At 42.6% G+C, this 24,511-nt stretch overlaps 3 protein-coding genes across 7 annotated transcripts; 2 read left to right on the top strand and 1 right to left on the bottom strand.

The window, feature by feature from the left end:
• The first annotated feature begins 601 nt into the window (after nucleotides 1–601).
• Nucleotides 602–5,636, top strand: LOC119215727 (transgelin-like). Its single transcript, XM_037468142.2, has 5 exons — nucleotides 602–768; nucleotides 3,929–4,115; nucleotides 4,205–4,376; nucleotides 4,534–4,636; nucleotides 4,779–5,636. The coding sequence occupies exons 2-5, from the start codon at nucleotides 3,936–3,938 to the stop codon at nucleotides 4,927–4,929; spliced, it is 606 nt and encodes a 201-aa protein (XP_037324039.1). The 5' UTR covers nucleotides 602–768; nucleotides 3,929–3,935; the 3' UTR covers nucleotides 4,930–5,636.
• A 5,260-nt stretch (nucleotides 5,637–10,896) lies between these two features.
• pafah1b2 (platelet-activating factor acetylhydrolase 1b, catalytic subunit 2) lies at nucleotides 10,897–18,863 on the bottom strand. 5 transcript variants are annotated; one of them, XM_037468322.2, is made up of 6 exons: nucleotides 18,779–18,863; nucleotides 15,234–15,315; nucleotides 14,360–14,449; nucleotides 14,027–14,143; nucleotides 13,717–13,839; nucleotides 10,897–13,384 (listed from the first exon to the last, which is right to left on the bottom strand). In XM_037468322.2, exons 2-6 carry the CDS (start codon nucleotides 15,312–15,314, stop codon nucleotides 13,106–13,108), a joined length of 690 nt encoding a protein of 229 aa, XP_037324219.1. In that variant the 5' UTR covers nucleotide 15,315; nucleotides 18,779–18,863; the 3' UTR covers nucleotides 10,897–13,105. The 5 variants fall into 5 exon arrangements, with proteins under 5 accessions (XP_037324219.1, XP_037324218.1, XP_037324215.1 ...); XM_037468321.2 differs by lacking the exon at nucleotides 18,779–18,863 and adding an exon at nucleotides 16,433–16,995; XM_037468318.2 differs by lacking the exon at nucleotides 18,779–18,863 and adding an exon at nucleotides 16,141–16,426.
• A 108-nt stretch (nucleotides 18,864–18,971) lies between these two features.
• On the top strand, nucleotides 18,972–24,424 carry LOC119215846 (myelin protein zero-like protein 2). Its single transcript, XM_062558072.1, is given in 6 exon segments — nucleotides 18,972–19,205; nucleotides 21,597–21,766; nucleotides 21,949–22,159; nucleotides 22,316–22,475; nucleotides 23,223–23,252; nucleotides 23,254–24,424. Coding segments are annotated over 6 exon segments (780 nt in total). The 5' UTR covers nucleotides 18,972–19,144; the 3' UTR covers nucleotides 23,402–24,424.
• Nucleotides 24,425–24,511: the final 87 nt, after the last annotated feature.

Consider the following 24,511-nt stretch of genomic DNA (forward strand, 5'->3'; position numbering starts at 1 on the left):
TTATCACGTCTGATGTCACGTCTGACAGCTCAAAGGCCCTAATCGCGTCCTGACTTGCTTCAGTCAACAAGGCCAACGCGGTTGGAATGTCACGGAGGGAGTGTCCCTCCCTACTGCCATGGAAACCGCCTGAATACGAAGCGGTAGCCAGCGCAGTTGTACTGAGAGTCAGTTCCAGATGTCGCAATTCACATTTTTGACCTCGTCCCGACAAAATGTTGTGATGTTTTAAAACCTGTTTCTCTCATTCTACATTATTAAGTACGATATATACATTCCACGACAGACATTTGAGTCGAGGCAATTCATCTCCCACACATGTGTGCTCTGGTCTAACTCCCTTCCTGTGGCCCCTCCAACGGTATCGCTCTTCAGGTTTCAGGTTTTTTCTAGTCATCCCTCACTCCCTCCTCCCCGATCCTGTCTCGTTCTTTTGTGGTGGAGGGAGAAATTTGGAGAATTCTTTTCTGTGACCACACCAAACAATCTGTTCTTTTTTTTCCCTCCTGTCCTTTTCCTAAATAAGGAATTCCAATTTACTTGGGGGAAGAGAATGCACAAGGGGGCGGGCCATATACTGAAATAAGAGGACAGGAAGACATCTCTCTCTCTCTCTCTCTCTCTCTCTTTCTATTGAAAGTCCTATATTTCAGTCAACGCTCGGTGTAGGCAGTCCGGTTTGGTGCACTCAGCAGGGTAGAAGAAGAGCGGGAACACAGCAACACGAGGCCTAACCCACCTGTATTCATCTGAAAGCCACTACACAAAGTAAGTCAACAGCTTTTTGCTCTTCTTTTTTTCTCTCTCTGCCTCATTCATCAATCTCAGTTTTCTGCTTTCTAGCTGGCAGACAAAAGAATTCTTTGTAGCTTTAAGCTTGTGGCTGACAGTACAGGAAATGTGAAAAAAGTGTAATATGTCATTCACCCGCCCCTTGCAAACTGTGTCCTTTCCTCTTTCCTTTCCTTCTGTTTGATCGCACACAGAAAATCCTAAACTCTGTCGATTCTTGTGCAACGTGATCCTGTAACGTTTCTACCTTTGCTCTCACCACTCTTAATCATGTGCGAGCCCTCACGGCTTCTGAGGTCACACCTTCAACATTGTAGCCAATACTGTGATGCGTCATCTGTCCTCGAGTTAAAAACACGGTCTGAACACCATGCGGGTGGTTCAGGATACGGCAGTCAAAGTTTGTCACATACGGCGTGGCGTTTACGGGTCACGGTGAAGTTGTAAGCGCAGGCGAGCGCTGCAGACAGAAAGGGAACTGAAAGAGTGTGGCTTTGTGGTGCTTTTCTCGGTGAGAAGGTTAAAAAAAAGGTGTGCTGAATGGGAAGTCTGCGTCAGCAGCAGCTGCAGCTGAGACTGTGTAGGCATGATCATGTGACCTAGTTAATCCATTGTGTTCCCATAATAAAGGTTTCAGAACGACCTTTTGGTCTTTTTCTGGGCCGTAGGAGTCCGACGTGGAGATTTGACTCAGTAACTAGCAATGCGGTTGTTTCAAGCAACCGGTTTGCAATTGCAGGAAAGTTATGAAACATCAAGAAACAGATGACAGCAAGTTAATGTGACACGCAAGGGGTGAGGAAGGCGAATGTTAGAGTAACAACTGGAGTTGCATTTGAGTAATACGCTTAACACTCATGACACACAGGAGCGGATCAGTGGGCTTAAACAGAGGGCTCCGAGTAGCAGTCAAGGTATTAAAGACTACATAATGGTAAACCAGAGGATTAAGGGAAAGCTCACTAAATAATAATTAAGTAAGAAAAAAGTCACCCACATCAATAAGCAGTCTAATTTTTAATTGACTGAGCTGGTTTGCTTTGACTTTAGACCTTATTGTTACATACGATAGTTACACAGTCATATTACCGACGCCTGCCATGTTGGGCCCTGAACTACCCACCTCAAAGGTTTACTTCACAAAAACAGAATATCAATCTCGTTGCAGCACATTTAGACACATTCTGTCAAAAGAGAAGTTTCAATGAGGTACTGACAAATGATGTTACCACAGTAACCTCCTTGTCGCAGCATGTGTGAGCGATGCACAAACCAGTTAATGACACTTGTTTTTCCATATTTAGTCACCGCTGCAACTCAAACGGCAGTTATGAACGACGTTCGTGTGGTGACTGTGATTACAAGATGTTCTCATTATTCACGAGGCCGCTCCCAATTGATTCCCGTATTCATAATCTTCCAAAACACACATTCACGCAACATCTGTACAAACCCTCTGCTTGAATAGCGATGACCCAATCGTGTGACATCCAATCAGCTGTTTGAGTAGTTCAGAGATCAAAGTGCAGGTTTAAGAGTCTCTGAGTTCCTCGGCCCTCATTGTTCACTGCATGCAGGCAGGAGTCCTGATGTTTGCAGCTGCTGGATGCTCTTAGGACTGTGTTTCATGTCTGCACTTCCCCCTTATTGTTGTGACACACCGGTTTAGGAGTCATTTAGTGGACAGGAAGTTTCCTCTCCCCCACATGCCCGTGTAACCCCAACATGGCACATTGAACAGTGCCTCAAGGGTGAACTATGTCAGTGAGGGCTCCACTTTGGAGCTGCCAGACAAACCAGTGATCCGTCACATCAGCACATGCTGTGTGAGACTGAGAAGCTTCTGTTTTGGAGATATGCAATAGGTGTGTCTTTCTGTCCTCGCGTTGAACCAATTAAACTCAAATTAGACTCAGACTGACGCTGTGTCTCCAGCCTTGCAACACAAATGCAGTATGCAGAACAAATACATTACATACCAAAATATGTAGGCAGAAAAGTGAGGGACAGTTTTTCCTCTCAGCTATAAACATCTCCACATGCTATCTGTTTTTCTAGTTCTTAAAAAAATGGTTCTAGATTTCATAACTCCATTTCTCAAATACGAAAAAGCAAGAGCTGCGGTTTGGCAGTTAACAGGCAGTGCCTCATACTTTTGTGTTTTAACAGAGTGGATGGAGGATTTATTTCTTTTTTTTTGTTGCTCGAAGTTCGTTGCCATGGTGATTAGCAGTGTTGTTTTGTGTAGAGTCATGTGCACAGGACATGTCAGGGAGGGAGGAAGGAAGTGACAGCCGAAAGAGCAAACAGGATGCAGGGAGCGGGGAGGTTCTAATGCAGCCAACATGAAGCTTGTAGCCTACTGCATTAATTAAAGTGAGAAAAGCCATCAGAAATTAATGATTGCAGGTTTGTAAGTCTTTAAGACATTAGCATTACACTACATCATTTCCAGCTTCCAAAGTACAACTTGTCTTTGTTGGATAAATGTCTGGATAATGGAGATAAAAAAGCTCCAGCATTTGGCTGTCCACAATTTGGCAAAATTGCTTGTTCACTTTCTGGTGGAGAGAAAGACGAGAAGCCGCCATCTGTTTCCTCCTCTTTTCCTTCTGAATGCTAAACTACTCCCACCAATACCTGGCTGTTGCATCATATGTAACACACAAAAGGAAAGTGGTATCAATCTTCAACTCTCTGAAAGTGAACAACTGTGTTTCCCAAAATGTCTAACTGTTCCTTTAAGCATCAATGTCAGATGCATGATTTAAACCTTTTAAGTAAAATTAGTTTCAATCTCAATTCTAAGCTCAAAGTTCAAACAATCAAAAGAGCCTCTTTGCCTAGTGGGGACCAATAAACCCCTTCTTATTCTGAAAGTTTGAGTTGAATAGGTTCTCAAAAAAAACATTGCAACGCTTAATAGAAACACATGCACATATGCACGAATCAGGAAGAGAGTAACTCTGTGGCTATTTGTTCTGACTGCAGGCCAGGGCTGTGGGCGTGAGCAGGGCAGGGATCAGAATGTGAACGTTCTGCCTTATATTAAACAACCAAAACTGAAAAGAACACAATACGCTGCTAAGGAGAGACGTTTGTTAATCTATCTAACACAATTTTTGCCTTCCAACAGAACCAGCATGGCAAACGTTGGTCCTTCTTTTGGTCTCTCCCGAGAGGTACAAAGCAAGATTGATAAGAAATACGACTCAGAACTGGAGGAGAGGTTGGTGGAGTGGATTGCCGTTCAGTGCGGCCCTGGAGTGGGCCGGCCTGAGCCGGCCAAGACCGGATTCCAAAACTGGCTCAAGAACGGATGTGTGAGTGTTGTGTCTTCACAAGTTTGAATAGAGAATTGTAGTTTGCATTGTGTACTGTTTATTTACGGGGATGTGCTTGTTTTGTCCAGGTGCTGAGTGAGCTCATCAACAGCCTGTATCCCAGCAACAAGCCAATAAAGAGCATCAAGACCTCCGGCATGGCCTTCAAGCAGATGGAACAAATATCCATGTTCCTCAAAGCAGCAGAAAACTATGGAGTCACCAAAACGGACATATTTCAGACCGTAGACCTCTTTGAAGGTGAGACAACCACTAGAACTATGGGAGAGTGTTTTGTAGATTTTCAACAATGGAAATGAAACTGTATTCAGAGGCGAGGAGAACAGAGCACAGGTCACTGCCCCCTCCTTGTGTTTGGTGGGTGCTCTGTTCACGTGGGATTGTTGCATGTCTACAGGAAAGGACATGGCTGCTGTGCAGAGGACTTTGATGGCTCTGGGTAATTTGGCTGTCACAAAAAGCGATGGGTGTTACAAAGGAGATCCCAACTGGTTCCACAGGTGAGTTTGAGGTTTTTGAACCAGTCTCTCTGTGGGGATTTGGTAACACAAAGGAGATTTAATTACATTGCATTACATGTACATGTACATTACATGAGGAATGAGAATGTGGACTGAGGGATGTGTGGCCGTGTGTGTGCAGGAAAGCCCAAGAGAACCGGAGAGATTTCTCAGAGGAACAGCTGACTGAAGGCAAAAATGTCATCGGCCTGCAAATGGGCACAAATAGAGGAGCATCTCAAGCTGGAATGACGGGCTACGGGCGACCCCGGCAGATCATCAATAACCCGTGAATCCACGACACGCCTTCGTCTGCCCTCTGAAAGGCCAGAGAGGACCACGAGGAGAAGAGTAATCTGACTGTTTGCGAGGATAAACTGGACTAAAACGGGAACCTAATAGGTCATCTGCACGTACTTTATGTTGAGCAGGCCTAGACAAATAGATACCCTGAAGTAAAGTTTTTCCTGAACAATAACGCCAGTTATTTTGCATGTTTTATCCCACTTCCTATTAAAAATAGTGTGCTTAACCAAAACCTTCCAAACATACAGAGGTTTCAGTTCATGATCAAATCAGCTTGCATTTTACATTTAGTTTGCATTATTCTTATTTTTAGCAGCTCCATCATTGGAGCATTCAATTTCTAAACATGATCTACTGGTGCATTTAAGAACACTCCTGTTTTGAACATATGAGACATTTTAATCAATGAAACAACCAAATCCCTTATTTATGTGTTACAGTCCATGTAATGTAGCTATAAATTCTTGGACTTCAGGTTGTACTTGAATGCATCCCGAAGGATCATTTTGAAAAAGTTCTGACATAGTCAATTGTAAGTCTTTTTAAAACGTGAATCGCCAAACATAGAAAACAGTCATGTTTGTTTTTACTGCTCCACAACACGATCAATATGTCGTACCTTCCTTTTAACGTTTAATAACGTGGTGTATACTGAGAATGATTTTGAAATAAAGTTTGATTTACATTTAAAGAATCCTCTTTTGTGATGAATAGATTAAGGATAGAGATTAGGAAAGTAGCCGGCTTTGTCCATGGGTACTGATAACATTATTGATCACTCAAAATCCCTTTACTGTGTGATTCTTTAAGGCCTGGCGGCACCAGGCAAACAGTAAAAGAGATTACTAATGTTGATAGCAACCCATGATAAACATGCAGCAGTCTCCAGGTAAGATCACACCTGGCCTTGTTTGCTTTAAACCTGAGCTGGACTCCACATAGAGAGAACGTGATGGGTGGGAGAAATGACTAGTGGGGATTAAGCTTGAACATTTCCTGGCCAGGATTTGCCCGGTGGGATGGAACAAGGGAGACAAAAGGGGATTCAGAGGAGGACTATCACTATCTCCTGCCAAGGTTTTGTTTATTTATGCTCTTCAGCATGAACCATCCCAGAAGGAAGCAGAGAAAAAGGCCATGATGGAAAAGAAAGGCAGGAAGGAGAAGAAAGAAAAATGTAAGGTTTGATGAGAGAGAGAGAGAGACAATATAGAAAAACAGGATGAAGTGATACTTTTAAAACTAAAATGTGCTGGTGCAGTCAGACAGGAGATCTAGGTGGCTCGGGTCAAAAGGAGAATAGGCCAGGAAAGGACAGAGGACCTAAAAAATCAGAGAGTACTTCCAAAAAAGGAGTTATCGTTGCAAAAGGGACTTCCTCTCCTTCTTATTCCTTGTCAGTTTTACTGTGTTAACATGAACATGTATAAATAATTAAAAATTAAATTCATGGAACCTGCACAAGTTTAAATCATCAGAAAACTGCTTCTCGTTGCGTGTTTGATCACACTCATATCAAACCGTTCTTAAATACTTTTTCCAGAAGCCATTTGCCTCAAATGGAACGAGATTATGTTCATTTTGAATGTTCTCGGCACTAAAGGTTTCTCCTACTGTTGATGATGCTCTGGGCCTTAAGCCTCTGGGACAGAGGTTGGTTTTCTGAGCTGTATTTTCGACTATTCTAATTGCCTAAAATCGTTTATTATTTCAACACTAACATGTATTTCCTCACAAGCACTTTCGACACTAACTGATGCACTGTGGCACAACTGAGAACCGCAGCCTCAGCCTTAACCTTAGCCTGACAACCTTACCTCACTTCTAAACTGCTTTGGTCAAGACACAAACATGATGTATTGTAAGAGCAGGCCAGGTACCACGTTAATAAAATAGTTGATTTTAATACAATAATTTAATGTAATTAACATTTAATTGTCGTTGAGAACTTTGTAGTCATGGTGATCTCAAGTACTCACTCATTTCAGAAAGGCATTACGCTGTTGTTTCATCACCTTTTATGTCTGGTGAGATAACAGCTGATCCCTTCCTCTGAATATTCTGTCATCAATTGTTTAAGACGGGCTGCGCCACGGATGACTTTTAATTTATTAATTATTGACTTCTGAGCGAACAAACTTTAGCTTATATAATTTACTCCCTGACTTACATCAGCTATTGTTTGTTACACTGTGGCGGAGTGCAACTTGCTCATAAAAAAATAATGAATCGGGTCAGTCATTAGTTGCGAATTAACTGATTTGTCATTAATTGATCATTTGAGACTTGAGAGAAGGAAACATTTTCTAAAGCACTGCAGTGGAGATACTCAGTACAAAATCTGTGTATGTGTGTGTGTGTGTGTCCGTAAGTACCTCATGTCTGCCTCAAAATAGAACCCTACCATTGAGGTTGAGCATTAGGGTCAAACTTTACTCAAACGTCCTATTTCATTGCTGACTTCTCACTGTAGCTGAAATCAATGAGACTAAAAATCGTATTTGAAACATTCCCCGAGCAAGTTAAAACAAACACTCACACTCTACTCTCTCTTTATTATCATATTTACAACAATTCTACACCTAACCTTCAGCAGCCTGGTCTTTTTGACTCAGCTGCTTTTCTTTTACATTCCATCATAGTTTTAATGAAAGCAGGGAAAAACCAACACGGCGCTGGCCTCGTTGCAGAGGAATGCACTTTGCTGCCATACAGGGGCATACCAGCGCCACGATTAGCCTCGAGGTTAAAAACTGATGTCTGGAGAGATGCCAGATCAAATCCTCTGTAAAAATGTGAATGGGGAGGCTTATTCAACACCTCGTTCTACCACTGTTGAGCAAAGCTGTGATGTGGTGACCTCACTGCTCCACTGGATCCTGTACACAGATTTTAAATAAGAACTGGATACTGCACCGCTGCATACGTTTTTTTTCGATATTCTCATTTGACCGAACAAGCACCATCTTTGGATTCGGCTATCAAATAATTACAATAAACCCATGCTTCAGTAGAGCGCTGACCCGATGTACCCACAGAGGTCATTCAAAAGTGCTCGGAATTACATTTCCTACTGTGTTTTGAGAGGTTGGAGGCAGCCCTGCATAACTTAAATAAAAAGGTACAGGAGTAGTAAATCTTTCTTATTTGTGGATGTACCATACCTTTTTGAGCCCCCATTCAAAATAATGTGGATTTGTTTGAGGCCCAAATGTCGTTGTGGTGAATTTAAAGCAGCATGGTCCAGTTAAGTGAATAAAAAGGACTTTCGGTCCAAATACAGGCACAAATAAATGCTGAAGGTATTGAAGAGGATAATGCAGAGAATTGATGAGGACATCTCAAGGTGAAAATTGAAAGGATTGATTGTGCATCTCTGGCTGCTGTGCTTCCAGCTTGGCCCGCAACATAAACCGGAGAGACTGTCCTCGCTGCAATGACAATATTGTCAATGGTTTTTTTTAAACAAATGTTCCAGTTTACATCAAGGGCTGATAATGGTGTCAAGCCAGAAAACCCTCATTCTCAAGGGCACGGACAAATTTGTTTAGTTCAGCCCTCAAGTGTTTACCACTGGAGAGCCGACGACAATCAAACAATACATTTCGGTCTGAACTGCATTGAAATGGCAAATCTTTCGACATGAATTGAGAGCTATTTTAACCTGCTTCGGTCTGTCTGCAGCGGGGGGGTGTCAGTCCGAGGTCATCAAGAGACGCGAAGAGACCCCCATGTGAGACCTGGTAAATGAGCCCATTATGGAGAGGTGCAGCTCAAAAAGCATCGGGTGTAAATAAAATCTGATGTCCTGTTCGCTGAGTCGAAGGACCTTGTGGAATTCATCGGCAGTGTTGGAGTGAGTTAGAGATGGTGTTACACAAGCCTCAATGGAGGTAAAACAGCTATTTTAACAGCTCCGGGAAAATGATCAATTGGTTTGTCATTTTTGCAGTCAAATCGCTTGCCTTCCACTGTGGCTTTGATCCTCTATGCATGAGTGTGCTTTTCAAGACAGAGACCAGCAACTGTGTTCATGAGGTACAGAGGCACTTAGCGAGGATGGGCTCGGAGACGCACTACGGTTAAGCATCACATCACATACAATAAACATTGTCTCGCGGCTGAGGTTAACATGCAGACTCAATATGCGTGGATGAATGACTCATGGGTCATGAATATTGTTGATGTGGAAACCATAGAGGAAGGTGCGGTGGTGTGACCTACATGCGTCATTGACTCTCTCTGCGCCTCCATTTATTGATAAAAGGGCGAGAAAGTAGTTCTCAGGAGAGTCAGGTGTAAATGGTGTGTAATTTGAGTCAGGAAGCAGATGCCCCCTCTCAACACTTCTGACTCACGTGGATCTCAAACATTGAGATGTGAACCGGGCATTGAAAATGCAATGAGAGGAAGCTCATTGCGCTCAATATTCTCTAAAAATTTACCTAAATCCTTAACGCTCACTTATCTTGGGGCCAAAACCCCATTTGACTTTATTTGGATGCAATTTAGCGACTGATTAACCTAACCTGGCTGTCCATACCTGCTGCAGTGAAGCTCTGAAGTGCTTTGCACAGAAGAGGAGTTCCTCAAGGAACAAAATGTGGACTTGTGTCGGTTCTCCTGGAGTCGCAGACATGAGTTACATTACACACGTAGGTACATTTAATTGAAAGTGAAATATTCTGAACAAGAGTCTACATAATGACATGCTTCACATTCTCTTGTTGTATTGTCTTTATTGTATTTATTAAAATACCATAACAAAAAAAAATCTCCACAAGGTCTGAATGACACAAAAGGTCTGCAATACACTCACAAAATCCTCACCTCGACTTATCCTGGTTACTAAATGTTAGGCAGAAGGATTTTTCAAACAACCTATAAAAATCCCACAATCTGTTGATGATAGGCAGCAAACAGGCATAAAATCGCAGAATCTCATTGGGGGTTTTCTAAACTTCAACATGTATGATGACAAAAACTTGTGTATTTCATTTCCTCTGAAACTACATAATCTGATTGTGAAGTGAAAACATGTGGACTTCTTTACAGGAAAAGCCGCATCACGAGGCTCACATCATGGCACTGGCACAAATTGCACTTACATCGCTTATCATTTAGGAATGAGTTTCAGACAAATCATACACAAAATGCGTCACATGGCACGGCGAACAAAGGAGGGCCATACGCCAATAAGTGGATTTTAGACCAAACCGCCACTTATTGTTAAATAAGTCAATTAGATTTTAGAGGGGATAATTCCACGGAGGACATCAGGTCAAATAACATCACGAGTGCATTGGGTACAGACATTTATTTTGTTCAGTTTTATAAGTGACCACTTTATAGGTGAGATGATCTGCATTCCTGTTCACCTGGCCTTTAAGTGCTGCTTCAAAGAGGCCACACACACACACACACACACACACACTGCGCAGCGCGTCAGCACTGGACAGACTAGTCAAGAGAGCAGGAACAGCACACATGGCCAGATATTGAATTTTTTTTCACGGGGTTGCCAACTTCGCCGTTGACACATCTGTCAATGATCATACCTGCTAGGATCAGAGAGTTCTTGATTCCCATTTGAACTGTGAGGTGATTGATGAAGCATTTAATATATATTTATCTACGTTTAGTTTCAAGACTTGTTAGATGTGGATCTGTGGTACGTGGTTCTGATAGAAATGCTGTTTCTTACATCACCGGACCTTTAAGGGTCCCACAGGAAAGGGCCTTTCATCGTCGGATCATTTCAGGTGATTCAAATTGTTTTGACACACGGTGATTATGTTTCTTCATTTTTACAGCCTCACAACTCTTTGAGATGGAATAAACTAGTGCGAATACCAGCTTCAGCTCCTCGGTACGGGCCTCCACATGGAGCAACCACTTCTGCCTCACTGGAACAGTTGTAGGTCACAGTTAAAAAAAATGCCTGCAACATTAAAACTGAGCAAATGATTTATTAAGTAGGTATTACACAACATGCCAAAATTAACATACGGTCCAGCACGCCTAGTTTCATCTTTAATGAGGTCGTTTTTTAAAAGAAGACTCTTCGGTTGAGTTGGTGAATCATTACATTAGAGACACTTTGTTGAAAGCAAACTAATTGGGCAGAAAAGGAGGGGTATTTTTATAACTGGTCTGATAAAATGGTTCCCTCTGCTGGTGAGCGCGTAACACACAGTGATGCCAATCACAAGCCTCCATGCAGGAACAGAGATTTGTGCATCCTGTCCCTTTCTTCAGCATTAAAATATGTTCACTCAGACTTTTACAAGACGAAAAAACACTGCTGACATGTGAGATTTTTCTTTGTTTTTGTTTATTATTGCAATGCTCTATTTTGATATTGTCACAACAGGCCTAAACAGTGCAAATGCTCTATGGCATCAACCACAAACTCCCACCATCTGACCCCCTGCCCCAACCCCCCCCATCGCTTCAACATCGAGCGTCACACGTCTTATACAGCCGTGGTCGCCTCCCGACACCCACACGTCCAACTGACACAACCCGGTCCCAGGCGTCCCAATCAACACTTAAGGCACACACAGACACACAAACCATTCATGTACAGCACGCAAATGAGGGGAGCTAAACGACACAGGGGCGCCACGACACACACAAGAAGTAACCAAGTTACAGTTCGGGGCCAGGCCGCTCAGGGTAAGAGATCAAATACAACAGGGATATTTAACAACATAGTAGAAAGGGAATAAAGATGTGTTTTTAAGAGAAAATACTGTACATGCATGTTTTTAGGGGGGGGGGAGAAGGGAGAGAGCCATCGCTAGTCAAAGTGTGAGTGTTAGTGTTGGATACACGAGCAGAAAGAAGTGTCTGAAAGCCATCTGTATTCATGAGGAATAACTCGTGTTGTGATCAGCCAGGTGAGGTGAAAGCAGGTGTACTTTGGGTGCAAGTGCTTAATAAGTGCATTACTACTGAAAAACTGTGCACACTATGTCAGTGACATTTTTTCTATTCAACAATGTCGTTAAATAGATACCCGGGGAACAGTCAAGAAGCACAATTTAAAAAGCTAGCAGGTTTTAGTCTGGAAAAATAAACGGAATAATGTAATATTCTTGTTTGTTTGGCCATTAAAATGAATAGTCACAGTAAACGTATACAGATAAAAACACTGGTATGCAAATCTCCAAGTAAAAAGTAAATACACTAGCAGGGTTTTGGGAAGACTTGTGTACATCATTAGACAAGTAGATTCAACAGCCTAAAACCTTTTTATAGATATGCATGAATACATGACACTGAGCATATGTTCATTCATATAAAAGTGGAGGTCTGTCTTAAAACACGCCAACGTCAGGATTCAGTTGAACATTTACTTCAGTGATGACTTTACGCAGCACACTGATACAGTAGTGATCAGCAGAGTGTGTGTGTGTGGTTTTGGAGATGCACTGATCTATTTTATATTGATCAACAGGATGTTAATATTTACAGTTCAAAAGTGAACATTTAGCAGACTAAGTGCTCCTTATTTTGCTGATTGAATTAAAAAGCACGCATTAACAGTTGGACAGACGAATCTTCATAATAAATGTGTGTTATTATTTCACATGACATTTTCTCTACTGGATTATACCATAAGCAAAATGATTTGATGCATTGTGTGCATCTCAGCAATGGTTCCCAACCTTTTTGAGAAGCAAACTTATTACAGGAAACAATGCCACACCAAACATTGATTTTTACCTCACAAATTGTTTCAACGTGGCCACTTTTGCTGACTTCAAACGAAACAATAAGATTGTTTGCTGATTACTGCAGACCGAGTCAAACATGTTTCCAAGAGTAATCAGTGTGTGTGTGTGTGTGTGTGTGTGTGTGGGCACCACTGCAGTCCCACTTCATCTCTGTTATTCAGAGTCGTCGGACTTTGTAAATGATTTTGCACTAGAAGTTACTACTGCAGTCACAGCGTCTGCAGCGAGGTCGCTCCACACCAGACCCTCCGCCCATGAATGTGATCCCACAACCTCTCATGGGGCCCACTCACATCGGGGAAGCCTGGTCCCCGTATGAGTGAGCCCTTCATCCTCCGGATACCAGGGACATATCTCCCCCGTCTCCCGTGGCAGCGGGGCGGACATGTCTCTGGGTAGACGTGCTGCTCGGCCACGGCCCTCAAACCGCCGACGCCCGCTTCTCCTCCGGCGTCTCCTCCAGGATGTGCAGCAGCAGGTCGCTGAGGGGTTTCGCCATGGTGCGGTAACCCGTCGGCGTCAGGTGGAGGAAGTCAAACATGACCTGTGGGCTGATGGTGCCATCGGAGTGAACGAACTCCGCGCTCACGTCCAGGAGCAAAGCCTGGCCCAGTCGAGGCAGCCAGGAGCGCAGGAAGTCATTAACCGCAGCGTTCTTCTGCCTCAGGGGGTTGGGTCGTTCGCCTCGAGGCAACAGACCCTAAGGGGCAGAGGGATATTTTGGATTCATTCATTTAAAATGTACGCATTACTGGCCTATGGTGAACATTTCCTATTCCAACTCAGAGGCCAGGACAGCCTGCAATAACACCATGGATTAATGACAGACGAAAAGCCAGTTTCACCTCATTTTCTTATTTGACAGGCACCTGCGTAGCCCTTAACAGAGAGCACAAATAACACAATGGATAGCTTTTTTTATTTTTTATTTCTTTCTACATCACGCAATGTTCATCAGGGTTAAAAAAGGTACTAGGACACACCCAAAATGTCACCATGAAAGAAAAAAAAGGCAAACAGCTAAGTACTTACCAGTACAACTATCTTTGCTGTGGGGAGGCGGGAGGTGAGCAGCTTTGCAATAGAAAGAATTCCTCCGGCGACTTCTTCTGCAGTGTGATCGTGATTGTTGGTTCCCACCCACAACACCACCACCTGGGCAAGATCCCAGATAGACACTTTTAATCTTAAAGCGCGACATATATATATATATATATATATATATATATATATATTTTGTTTTTGTTTTTATGGATGTCAGAAGTAAAGTGGCTATGATGTTCGGCACTGAAGAATGATGAAATATAAATATAAATGAAATGTTTTTGCCCTAAAAGTTTACCTTGGGACGGATGTTTTGCAGTTCTCCATTCTGTAGCCTCCACAGCACATTACAGGTGGTGTCCCCCCCAATGCCAAAGTTAAGCGCATGAAGAGGGGAGAACACTTCCCTCCAGACCTGTGGAAAGGAAACCAAAAATGTGCATTTGATAGAAGAATCACTGACTTGGAGACTAATATCAGGTAACTCATTGGTGTCAAGCTAAGCAAAGCATGCTGATCAGTAACAAGATGCATTAATACAGTAGCAATATACAAAAAACCTATATGAAGATACTAGTGCCATCTGAGAAGTCAAATGAGCACGTTTGGAGAGATAAACATCTTGTCTCACCTCATAATGCTGCATTAGTTGTATCATAGAATCTCCTATAAAAAGCACATCTGGTTCAGCATCCTTACACTCCTGCACAAATCTGGTGTGCTGTGAAAAAAGGGAGAAAAGAAACTGACTCGTCACAACAGAGCTTGTAATGTGGTAAATGTGAGTTGGGATAGATATTATTTATGAAAGAAAAATGGCATTTCAATTACACAGATAAATACAATGGAATTACTTCCATATTAGGCATTTCAGTCAAAGTAAACACCTTTGTGTTAGGAGTATTCCTAATCTTAGGATAATATTAACAAGACACTGCTTTCTCTATCTAAGAGAGCTTGGAGGAAAGCAGACGGTCTAAGTCCTAATAGCTTTAGAGGATTAACCTTTAAGGCAGGTACCACTTAACAAGGATGTAGAAAGTGGTGCTCTGAAAGATATACAAGTCGTGGGAATAGATTTGTCGACTTTTACATCACATTTGTAACCAATATTATTGAGAGCACCGACCACCTCATATAGATGAGATCTGTATGTGTGTGTGTGAGTGTATATACGCATTGCACATGTCAGGCCTCCCGCCACAGCCACACAAGGATGATAATTAATGGTAGGAAGCAATATGTAATTTGTAGTTGCTGCCGTTTAAACATGCATTTGGTTTTCCTGAAGTCAATGTTTTGTTTACATTTATTTTTAACCAAAAAGTGGCAAATTAAACGGAAAAACATGTGTGAGCCTAATAAGAAGACCAACAACAAATACAATACATCTCTCTCGCTGCTTCAATCCATTGAGCATAAGGATTCAATGGGGTATTTTAATGAAATATGTGGATAAAAACCGAAAGTGTTTCCTACTTGTATTGGGAAAAAAGAACCCATACCTGTGACATCCACCGGTCATCTCCTTGTCCATCCTTTACTGGCTGAGCCACTGCAGCTGGGTTCATATCATCCCCACTCATCCTAGGAGACAACATCTCTTAATCATGCATGAATCAATCAGCCATACAGTCAAGTGTATATAGACACATTACACATGCCGCTTCTTATGAAGAGCCCTGGAATCATCTAGCAGAAACCTTTGCTGTGATGCGGCAGCTCAACGTTTCAGCAGCACACCGACCGACCAAGTCATACGGATAATGGCTACTTTCCCTTATACGGCTGCTTATGGATCCCACCACGGATCCTATTAATCCCGTCTGTTTGACGTTAGCTTGTTAGCTAGCTAGCCTGCTAAACTCTGGAGGCTGTTATGGCTGAATCCAGTATTAATACCTTACTTAACGTTATCTCTTTACATGTCTGTCGTTTGTATCAAGATGTACAGACATTATTGTGATCTCGCCTGGCGAGGCAAACTACCTGGCAGGGTGTCTCGACTCCCTCGGCTTCAGACTCACTCTTTTGCCCCAACTTCCCTTACGGTGGTGGAGGCTGGTAACGCTCGCTAGCAACCGTTGGCGGACTCCGGCTAACGTGAGACAACAAAAGGTGTGTCACGAAGGCAAACTGCAGAGAGGCTCGTGCGGGGAGAGCACCGACGTGACAGCATGAGCCACCATTGGGGGGCACTGTAGAGACCGAGAAAGGTATTTTTTACCCTGATATTTGCCTGACGGGCCGAGATTCCATATTGGCTGCGTACATGGCAGACTCGTATTATAACGGCCATTAGTAACCCCTGCTAATCATATACGCCATAAACACAAAATAGGACTACCATCTGTATTATGTGGAGGATGTTCAGACAGATACATTCAATATGATTTTTCCTGAGAGACTAACCACAGGGCAGCAAAATCCTCAACGAGCTGGTCCCGCAATGAATCATGGGTGGGTCTTTGGTTTCAACATGCGAAAAAGCGGCTTCACGGTCTTTAATTCGGATTCTCAAACAACAACGTCTAAGCAACTATTCGTTTAAACGACAAAGTGCTGGACGGTGAGGCGTTTAACAACGTCTCACGTAGATAATTCGCCGCTTGTACTGACAGAATCAACTTGGTATCGCTAGAGCTCTGAAAAAGTTCAATGACATCAAACACGCTGCCGACCGGAAGTGACGCAATAGACTCACCGCACCGCAAACTGAAGAGACCGGCCGTTTCTCAATACCTAAGACGGCGAGAACGGACTCGCGTTCCCGCGAGAATAGACTCGGGAGACAGACTCGGGAATCCTGACTCGCAGGTTCGGGAGAACGGAGAACGGTCATTTCCGCAGTTGGAACAGCAGCTGACTTGATGACGTCACCACGTCAGCTGGTCTTGCTAATACGTTTTTATTTTAGTTTTTGACTTAAACATTTTACTATTCAGTCAGAAAATTACATTACGTTACTTAAAAAAAGTAGTATTTATAAACTTCGACATAAAGTTGTGTTTATTTTCCTCTGTCGTTGTTGCCTGTTGCTGAGGTGAAATGCATTCTGGGATATATGTCTCTCACAAGAACAGACGAGCCTGCTTCGATGCATGCCCGGTAAAATGGGCGGGGCGAGCCACATCCGGGTATTATGACCGTTCTCGGCCAGATGCGGACTTGAGAATTGGAACAGTACTCGGGCTGCGACTGATGACGTTTCACGAGTCCACGAGAACAAAAGTCCACACAAGAACGCATATTGAGAAACGGCCACCATAAACAACTCCTGACTCCCGACATGACGCGTCGTGACGTCACAGAGCGTCACCACCAAAGCTTAGATATAAGAGTCCGTTTCTTACATCAGATTCACCATTGGGGTGCGGGGCTGCCGCACTCCCAATGCTTCTGGCGTGGGATGGTATTCTAACGCTGGAGAGCTTTCCAGGTGAGAGACCCGGCTGCTAGGAGCAGGTGTCTTGAATCGCCGGAGGGCTTTCTGACCTTCCTACGACGGGAGCATTGGGAGAGCGACCTCGCCGCAATCCCATGGTCTGCAACGGTCGTTGGACGCAGAAGGCTGTTCGGAAGGTCCGAACAGAAAGCTGGTCGTCAGGCTGTTCGTCCGAACAACTTGACGAACAGCTTTCTGTTTGGAAGATCCGAACAGAAAGCTGGTCGTCAGGCTGTTCGTCCGAACAACCTGACGACCAGGTGGTGGTGGGTGGGACCCTTCTGCATCCAACGATCCTTTATCGTGGCAAGACAGTCTTGCCACGAAGAAGGATCATCACATATTTTGTGAAAAATTAACGCGTGCAGACAAGAAGCCTGCACCGCAACGCCGCGTTAGCGTGCAAAGACCAGTACACGTCACTCGTTTAGACACCAGAATGAACGAGTTCACAGTAACGTTCATCGGGCATTAATACAGTACGTTCAGTTCACGTTCGCCCAAAATATGAACGAGTTCATGAACTATCGTTCAATGAACGCGTTCAGGCACAACACTGGGTGTTAGTTCCTGATCTCTGCTCGTGACCCGTGGGACAGGCAGGCGATCTGTTGCATGCTTTCCGGGCCCTGAATCATCTACTTGTTGGACTGTTTGGTTACATGCACTGAACCAGTTTGTATTTCATAATATTTCTCTCCCGATCTGTCTTAATACCAAGTTAGGTGGGAGAGTCAACTTGAAATTGCCCCTGTTAAATTATAAGACTTTGCAGAAGCCTGAAATCTTGTGAAAAAGTACTTACATCTTATTGTCAGAGATGAATAATTTATCAGAAAGGTCTTTATCGTGGAACAGGGAGCCTAAATTAAAGTCCCATCCCCACAAAAATGAGTTTTGCTTATCGTTGCCTCACTTGAATGTTGAAGCTTCCCTGTGCAGAATGATGTATGCCTTTCACACTACAAAAGCAGTTTTCACATTTATCTGCTGAAGGAGGAAAGTCTCTCAGCTACAATTTGAGACATAACAGCTTTCCAAACCAATCATGGTTTAATATGCAACTTGTTCCACATTACAATGTTTAAACTAAAAACAGCAAGGGAAGATGCCCTGAGAATGTATTTTCAGTGAAGTAGGAGACATATTGTCAAGTAGATAAACTTTTGAAATATTTTCATACTCTGGAATCTGGATTTTTCAAAAATGGAAATGTCATTAAATGTTAAAATCCATATCAGACATAATTTGTTGTTCCAATAAATTTGTATCTGACTTGAAGATCTGGTAGGGATGTATAAATAACATGTCCTATTAACAGAATTAATGCTTTTCACACGTCAATGCCAGGAACTCATGGTGTTTCTTTTCAAACCTCTCCATAAATCGATTTTTACTCCTGCAGGGTATATTGAATCTAAGGTTTACACTTGGGGGATTTCAGAGTTTCCCTCTGACGGATCAGAGGGAAATCAATAGGCCACGAACCAACACTTTTCCATGACACCACTTAAAAAATACGAAATGAACAATAAAATTGACGTTGTGAGATGATTCAAGATGGTACCATTCAGCATACGATTACCTCAACAATGGACTAATTACCTGAACCCTCTGTCATCAGCTCCGAGTTATCAACAAGAGTGCTCGTGTCTGCAGATCCACACGTTAACCTCTCTGTGTGCGCGCGTGCACGCGTGTGCCCGCGAGCGCGCGCCAGGCGCGGTGCGCGGTGCGCAGGTACGCAGCTACGCCTGCTGTTCAAGAGGTGAGCGAGTAAACACCGCCCACCATCAAGTGTGTGACACCACACCGAAGGAATCGGTTCCACTAAAAAAAAAAACGTCTTTCACCTCGGACTGTCAGCGACGTGGTTCGCGTGCGTGAGGGCTTCGCGCTTCGCGCTGACAGGGCTTAAAGGGACTTTGACATTTGAGGAAGTAGTCGCGAGCAGCCGGAGTCGGGACAGAAATGACTGAACTGATGCATCGGATATGGCCTCTCCTTGTTTTCGCAGGAATGTTGGGCCCAGGTGAGTTTGAACGACTTCCTGACGGGGTTCTGTCCCGCAGGCCTTGAGCTGAGAGGAAGAGAGATTTCTTTTCGGGGGGGGGGGATTGAAGAGAAAAGCTTGGGACCAGTGTTTGTAGTATTTGCCGCTGTTAGTTACACGTATTTGTCCACGACATAGGTGTGTAACACACGCGTGGGTTAACTCTGCTGAATGGTACTTATTTAGACCTCATAGTTTCTCAATAACATGGACATTACTAACCGTAAAAAGGTTTCGAGCAGTTTTATGGCTTAGTAAAGACTTATTTTGACGAGAAAGTTTAAATGATAGAATTTTTTATTTGTGATGTTTGAGGCTGATCGTTTCAACAAATGCTTTATATTATTCAAATATACTGTCCCCATGACGCCAATTAATTTAACATCTAACAAGGTCTTAATTTTGGACTAAAAGTCAAAGGAAAGGAGGCCAGATTTAATGTAACAATTTTTATTTAAAAACTTGCTGATAAAATACCAAACCCTTTTTAAGTTTAAGGGAAGGCAGGGATATGTTCTTGAAAACACGAAAAACTAGTCCACGTCCCGGTGAGTAAATGTCTCATTGTCTCACTGTCCAATGTTATGCAACAACCGCCATCAAATTCCTTGTATGTCTGACATATTTTGGCAACAAATGTTCCAAATGATTCCTGAAAAATGATGTGAGCGAGCAGACGATCAGTTAATCCCTTTTCATTTAGCCCATTTCAACAATATGTGTATGGTTTTTATTGAGCGTCCACATTCTCCATGATTCATATAACAAACCTAGAGGTGCCATCCGATTCCACTGATTTAACAGGAGGATTGGAGCAGGTGAATAGGTGAAAAAAGTGATAGCATGATAAACCGTGTATGTCTATTTTGGACATTGCACCACTAGTCTGAGAGAATGCATAAAAATAGGTGGAAATTAACCAGTGCATGAAATAAAACATGATTTTGCCTTGTGTTTCTTGCCTTAATAAAAACAATTAATGTTGTGGTTAAAACCAGTCCGTTAAAACTTTGACCATGGGAATGTTCCTCTGCATATCTGAACATAGTTCAATTCTGTTTGATAGCGTCGCAATGGACAGATAACGTGGAGCAGCCTTTGTAACGTGGCTAATCATAACATTCCCATGAACTTTTCAGTGAGGGAGGTATTGTGGAAGAACTGAAACTACACAAGTAACACATGTTTTTTTTGGCCAATTTTGGTTTTCGTTCTGCTAATCCGTCTCATTCCAAACACAAACACAAACATGATGCTACAAGAAAAATATAGTAGGTTTTATATTCAGGTATACATTTCATGTGTGAAGGTCTTACGCCATGGATTTAAGCATTGGATGAGCTTATCCCCTAAAATAATCACTAAGAACACCTCCCCTCTGCTGTGGTTTCCAAACATCTGGTATATTCTGGTGCAAGTAGACAACAAACCCCATTCTAAATCAATATAAAAATATAAAAACATCTGCCTATTTAATTGCATTTTTTTTTTACATAAAATCAGTCCCCTCAGTAATCAGAGCAGAGAGATGTGTTTGTTGTTTGATTTGGTATATTTTTTTGTTATCTCGTTCCCTCCCCCTTTCTGTTTTATCATTCATTGGATATTATTTACAAAATTGTGCCAGTGGGTCCCCATACAGAGAGACTCTGACCACGTCTTCTACCGTCCTATTTGTTTGAATTCCTCCCTCATTGTCCAGAATTAAGAACGTTCTTGTCCTGATCTTCACCGTGGTTGACTAGAAGGAATGATTTAATCCCCTCAAGGGGTCGGCAGGTTTGCCAATCACTGACTGTGTGATGCAGATTCAGCTCAAATCCCTTGAAAAAGATGAACGGTTGTTGAAGTCATGTATTATTGAATGAATAATAAGTATAAAACATCCAAACCTGCTCGTGTCAGTCTTATAATACCTGGTATGGGTGGTGCCCATCTACACGTCTGTACTTGCACACCCATGACATATTATTTGTTTGCTGTGCTGAAGCACTGAAGTGAAGTCTTTTGGAATGTTGTGGCCTTCGAAAAGAGATGTTGGGCAGTGTTCTTTAGAAAAGACTCACAACCTCACAATCTATACTGAAGCCACAAAGTGTAAACACAACATATCCGAGTCTTTCTCTCTGGTCTCAACGGTCACGGACGTTTTGTTGTGTTGAAGAAGCTGTGATAACTATGTTTGCACCAAACAGCCTTGTCCTTGTTCTTGTGGTTAATGAAATGCTCCGAAACTGAGCAGTGAAATCTGACACCGTGGCAGTTCAAGCCATCACTTGTGTTGCATGAATGAGTGAGGCAATGGAGGTTCGTAAGGCTACGGTAATCTTGATGGGTATTTTTTTTCTCCCCTTTTGTTCATTATGCCAGGAGTGCGACACGTCACTGGAATAGAAATTTACACGCCAAAAGAGGTGGAAGCAGTCAACGGGACGGATGTGAAACTGAAGTGCACCTTTAGTTCCAGTCACCCGGTGTCGACTACCTCTGTCACAGTGTCCTGGAACTTCAGGCCCATAGGTTCAGGGACGGAAGAGACGGTATGTGAAAAAAAAAAAAAAATTGATTCAATTTGTCATTATTTAAAAAGTCACCTTGTGATTTTTTATCAAAAGTGTTTATATAGATTTTGTACCATAAGCTATTGGCCAATATATTTGCCCTCTCTTAACGGCTCTCGTGCACCATATAAATAGCAAATTTTTTCTGTATTGTGTGGCAGGTGTTTTACTACCAGGACGAAGCGTATCCTCCAACGACCGGGCGCTTTAAAGACCACGCCGTGTGGTCAGGAGATATTATGAAACGGGATGTTTCCATCACGCTGCATGAGGTGCCTCCGACCTTTAACGGCACCTACATCTGCCAAGTGCGCAATCTTCCAGATGTGCATGGCAGCAATGGAGAGATCATCCTCAAAGTCGTCAACAAAGGTTAGAGTGGCAGCGCTGCTGGCTTGGAAGAATAGTCCGTCGAGATTGCATCAAAGTAAAATGTTGCTAATGATCACTGTGGCATATGGAATAAATCAGCATTGCTCAACAGGAAGCCTTGATATTCCACCCACAGTTATCCCTTCTTGCTTCCAGCTTCCTTCTCTGAGATCGCCATACTGGCAGCAGCAGCTGGAGGTGCCTGTGGTGTAATCCTGGTCCTCCTCTGTATCTTCGTAGCAGTGAAGTACTACAGGAGAAAGGGCACGAGCACGGACATTGAGATGCACCCGCAGAAGGGTGAACCGACTGTGTGGTGAGGGCCGGGGAGCCAGAGCGCCTCTTATCTCTCGCCACTGGTGTGGATTCTGATGAAATTCGATGGTGGAGAGGCATCTTTTTTTCCATCTTTGCTCCTCCAAAGGGAAGTTCTCGGATATCATTGTGTCCTTCAGTGATTATTGTACCACCCTTTGCATTTGTACTAATGACAAATCTTTATTAACTTCTATATGTTTTATCAAACGTTGTCAGTGATTGTTATTACTAACTTTTTAGCCTAGTTTTTTAAAAGTTAAGATGTAAATATGGAGCGATTTACATACAGTTCTTGGAAGCTCAAGAAAAAGTATTTGTTATTTTATAATGTTATCGTACAGAATTACTAAATTGTTTAAACGCACTCAACAATAGTTTAATATTTTCCTAACGAGCGATTCAGACATTCTCTTGCTCTGGGGAATAAGGACATATCCTTTCTATAGCCGGTTGTTAGCAAAACCTTCCCTTTTTCTCTGAGCAGCAGCTGCAAAAGTAGTTACTGCATCATAGTTTGTGCCACTTTGACTTGTGAATACAGGTGAATTGGTTTTGGTGGAGAAATGTTCCTGAACTGATGTATTGATCATCTTTGTCTGCAGAAGAAAGCAGTACATCAATTCTCTGTGGCACTCTGGTTGGGCTTGTTTCTGGGTTTACACAGTATATCTACCCACGAGTTGCCTGCTTCTTTGTTCTGTTCATGTGTGTGGAATTGAATTTGTTTTTTGGGGGATTGCGTCAGTTCCCCTGCAGAGGACCTTCATCTGACCGTTAAGAAGAAAAAAAAACTCTCTAGGTTCAGATGAAGTAGAGTCTGAACCCAGCAGTGGAGATGATGATTGAGAGGAAGGCGATGATGATGATAACAACGTCGTCGACGATGGTGATGGTGATGATGATTCAATGGACACATTCGATTGATCAGAATCGTATTTCCCATCGTAACATTCCCATTTAGATGTTAGGGTTTTATGTGTGAGTTATAATACTTCCCGGGACTGAATTATGATGATGAGTCAGAAAATGCAACTTGCCTGTAAGCAATATGGTCAGAGATGCAGGTGTGTTATGCTACCAGTCGCTAATGTAGCCTCAAGCAGAGATGTGAGCCGTCTACCAAGATCATGTGGTACGACCACATCTTTTTCTTTCATTATGAAACTTGTAGTCTTCGGACCACACCAAGGCTGCCTCAGGCGAGGTGTTAGTCAGACTTAAGACCGCTCACTCCGCGGCCGTAAAAGGCTTCATAAAACCTATATGCAGTTCTCCTTAAAGCCTGTAAACGGACTTGTCTTATTCGGTGGTGTTCACCTTTTAAATGCTGTGTTTTTATGCATGTGGGTCAATGGATGAGCGTTTGCAGTCCGTAATTGCCTTAACTTTGCTTCTTTGTGCTAATTTGACCACCGCTGCTGCTGGATAGCTATTGCCTTGGATCAATGTGTGTTTCATGTCAAATAAATTCAACATAGATTTTTAAAGAGAATAGCTCGTTAGAGGGCTCATTGCTACAAACACCTCTACTAGTGTTTCTTCAACTACGACGGTGGCAGATGTTTCTCCTGCTTATATATATATATATATATATATATATAATTTTTAATGCATACCTCGAGAGTACACCCAACTTTATTTACGGAGAAGTTAGTTTTAGCAGGTTTTGAAATGGGAAAATATGGAATTGGAATTAAATGAGAGAATGGGTGCTTTTAATTTTTGCTACCAGAAAGTCCACCACAATATTGTTTTAGTGATCAACAAAAGGGCAGTGTTTCCTGCATTGCACGATTCATTTTGTATAAAGTTTTTGTATATAGTGTAAAGTAAGTAGGAATTCTACATGTTTTAAATTACCTGCAAAGCTGTGTGTATATGTATATATACAACTCTGGAATAAACATCTTTTTAAATGATTTAAATCGCATGAATTCAAAAAAAAAAGAAGTTTCAGTGTTGTTTGAAGAGACTGGGTGGGTGAGTGTGAAATACCAACCAGCAGTCAGTCCTGTTTGGACCAATGAGTTAGTG

Source organism: Pungitius pungitius, chromosome 16 (genome assembly GCF_949316345.1).
Source record: "Pungitius pungitius chromosome 16, fPunPun2.1, whole genome shotgun sequence".
Classification (NCBI taxonomy): Eukaryota; Metazoa; Chordata; class Actinopteri; order Perciformes; family Gasterosteidae; genus Pungitius; species Pungitius pungitius.

Bases quoted from the DNA above. Each gene is read 5' to 3' on its own strand.
- LOC119215727 (XM_037468142.2), top strand. From the start codon at position 3,936: ATGGCAAACGTTGGTCCTTCTTTTGGTCTCTCCCGAGAGGTACAAAGC. The intron at 4,377-4,533 runs GTGAGACAACCA...GCATGTCTACAG, and splicing joins GACCGTAGACCTCTTTGAAG to GAAAGGACATGGCTGCTGTG. The intron at 4,637-4,778 runs GTGAGTTTGAGG...GTGTGTGTGCAG, and splicing joins GATCCCAACTGGTTCCACAG to GAAAGCCCAAGAGAACCGGA.
- pafah1b2 (XM_037468322.2), bottom strand. From the start codon at position 15,314: ATGAGTGGGGATGATATGAACCCAGCTGCAGTGGCTCAGCCAGTAAAG. The intron at 14,450-15,233 runs GTATGGGTTCTT...CTTTTTTCACAG, and splicing joins ATGACCGGTGGATGTCACAG to CACACCAGATTTGTGCAGGA. The intron at 13,385-13,716 runs GTAAGTACTTAG...TCTGCCCCTTAG, and splicing joins CAGCAAAGATAGTTGTACTG to GGTCTGTTGCCTCGAGGCGA.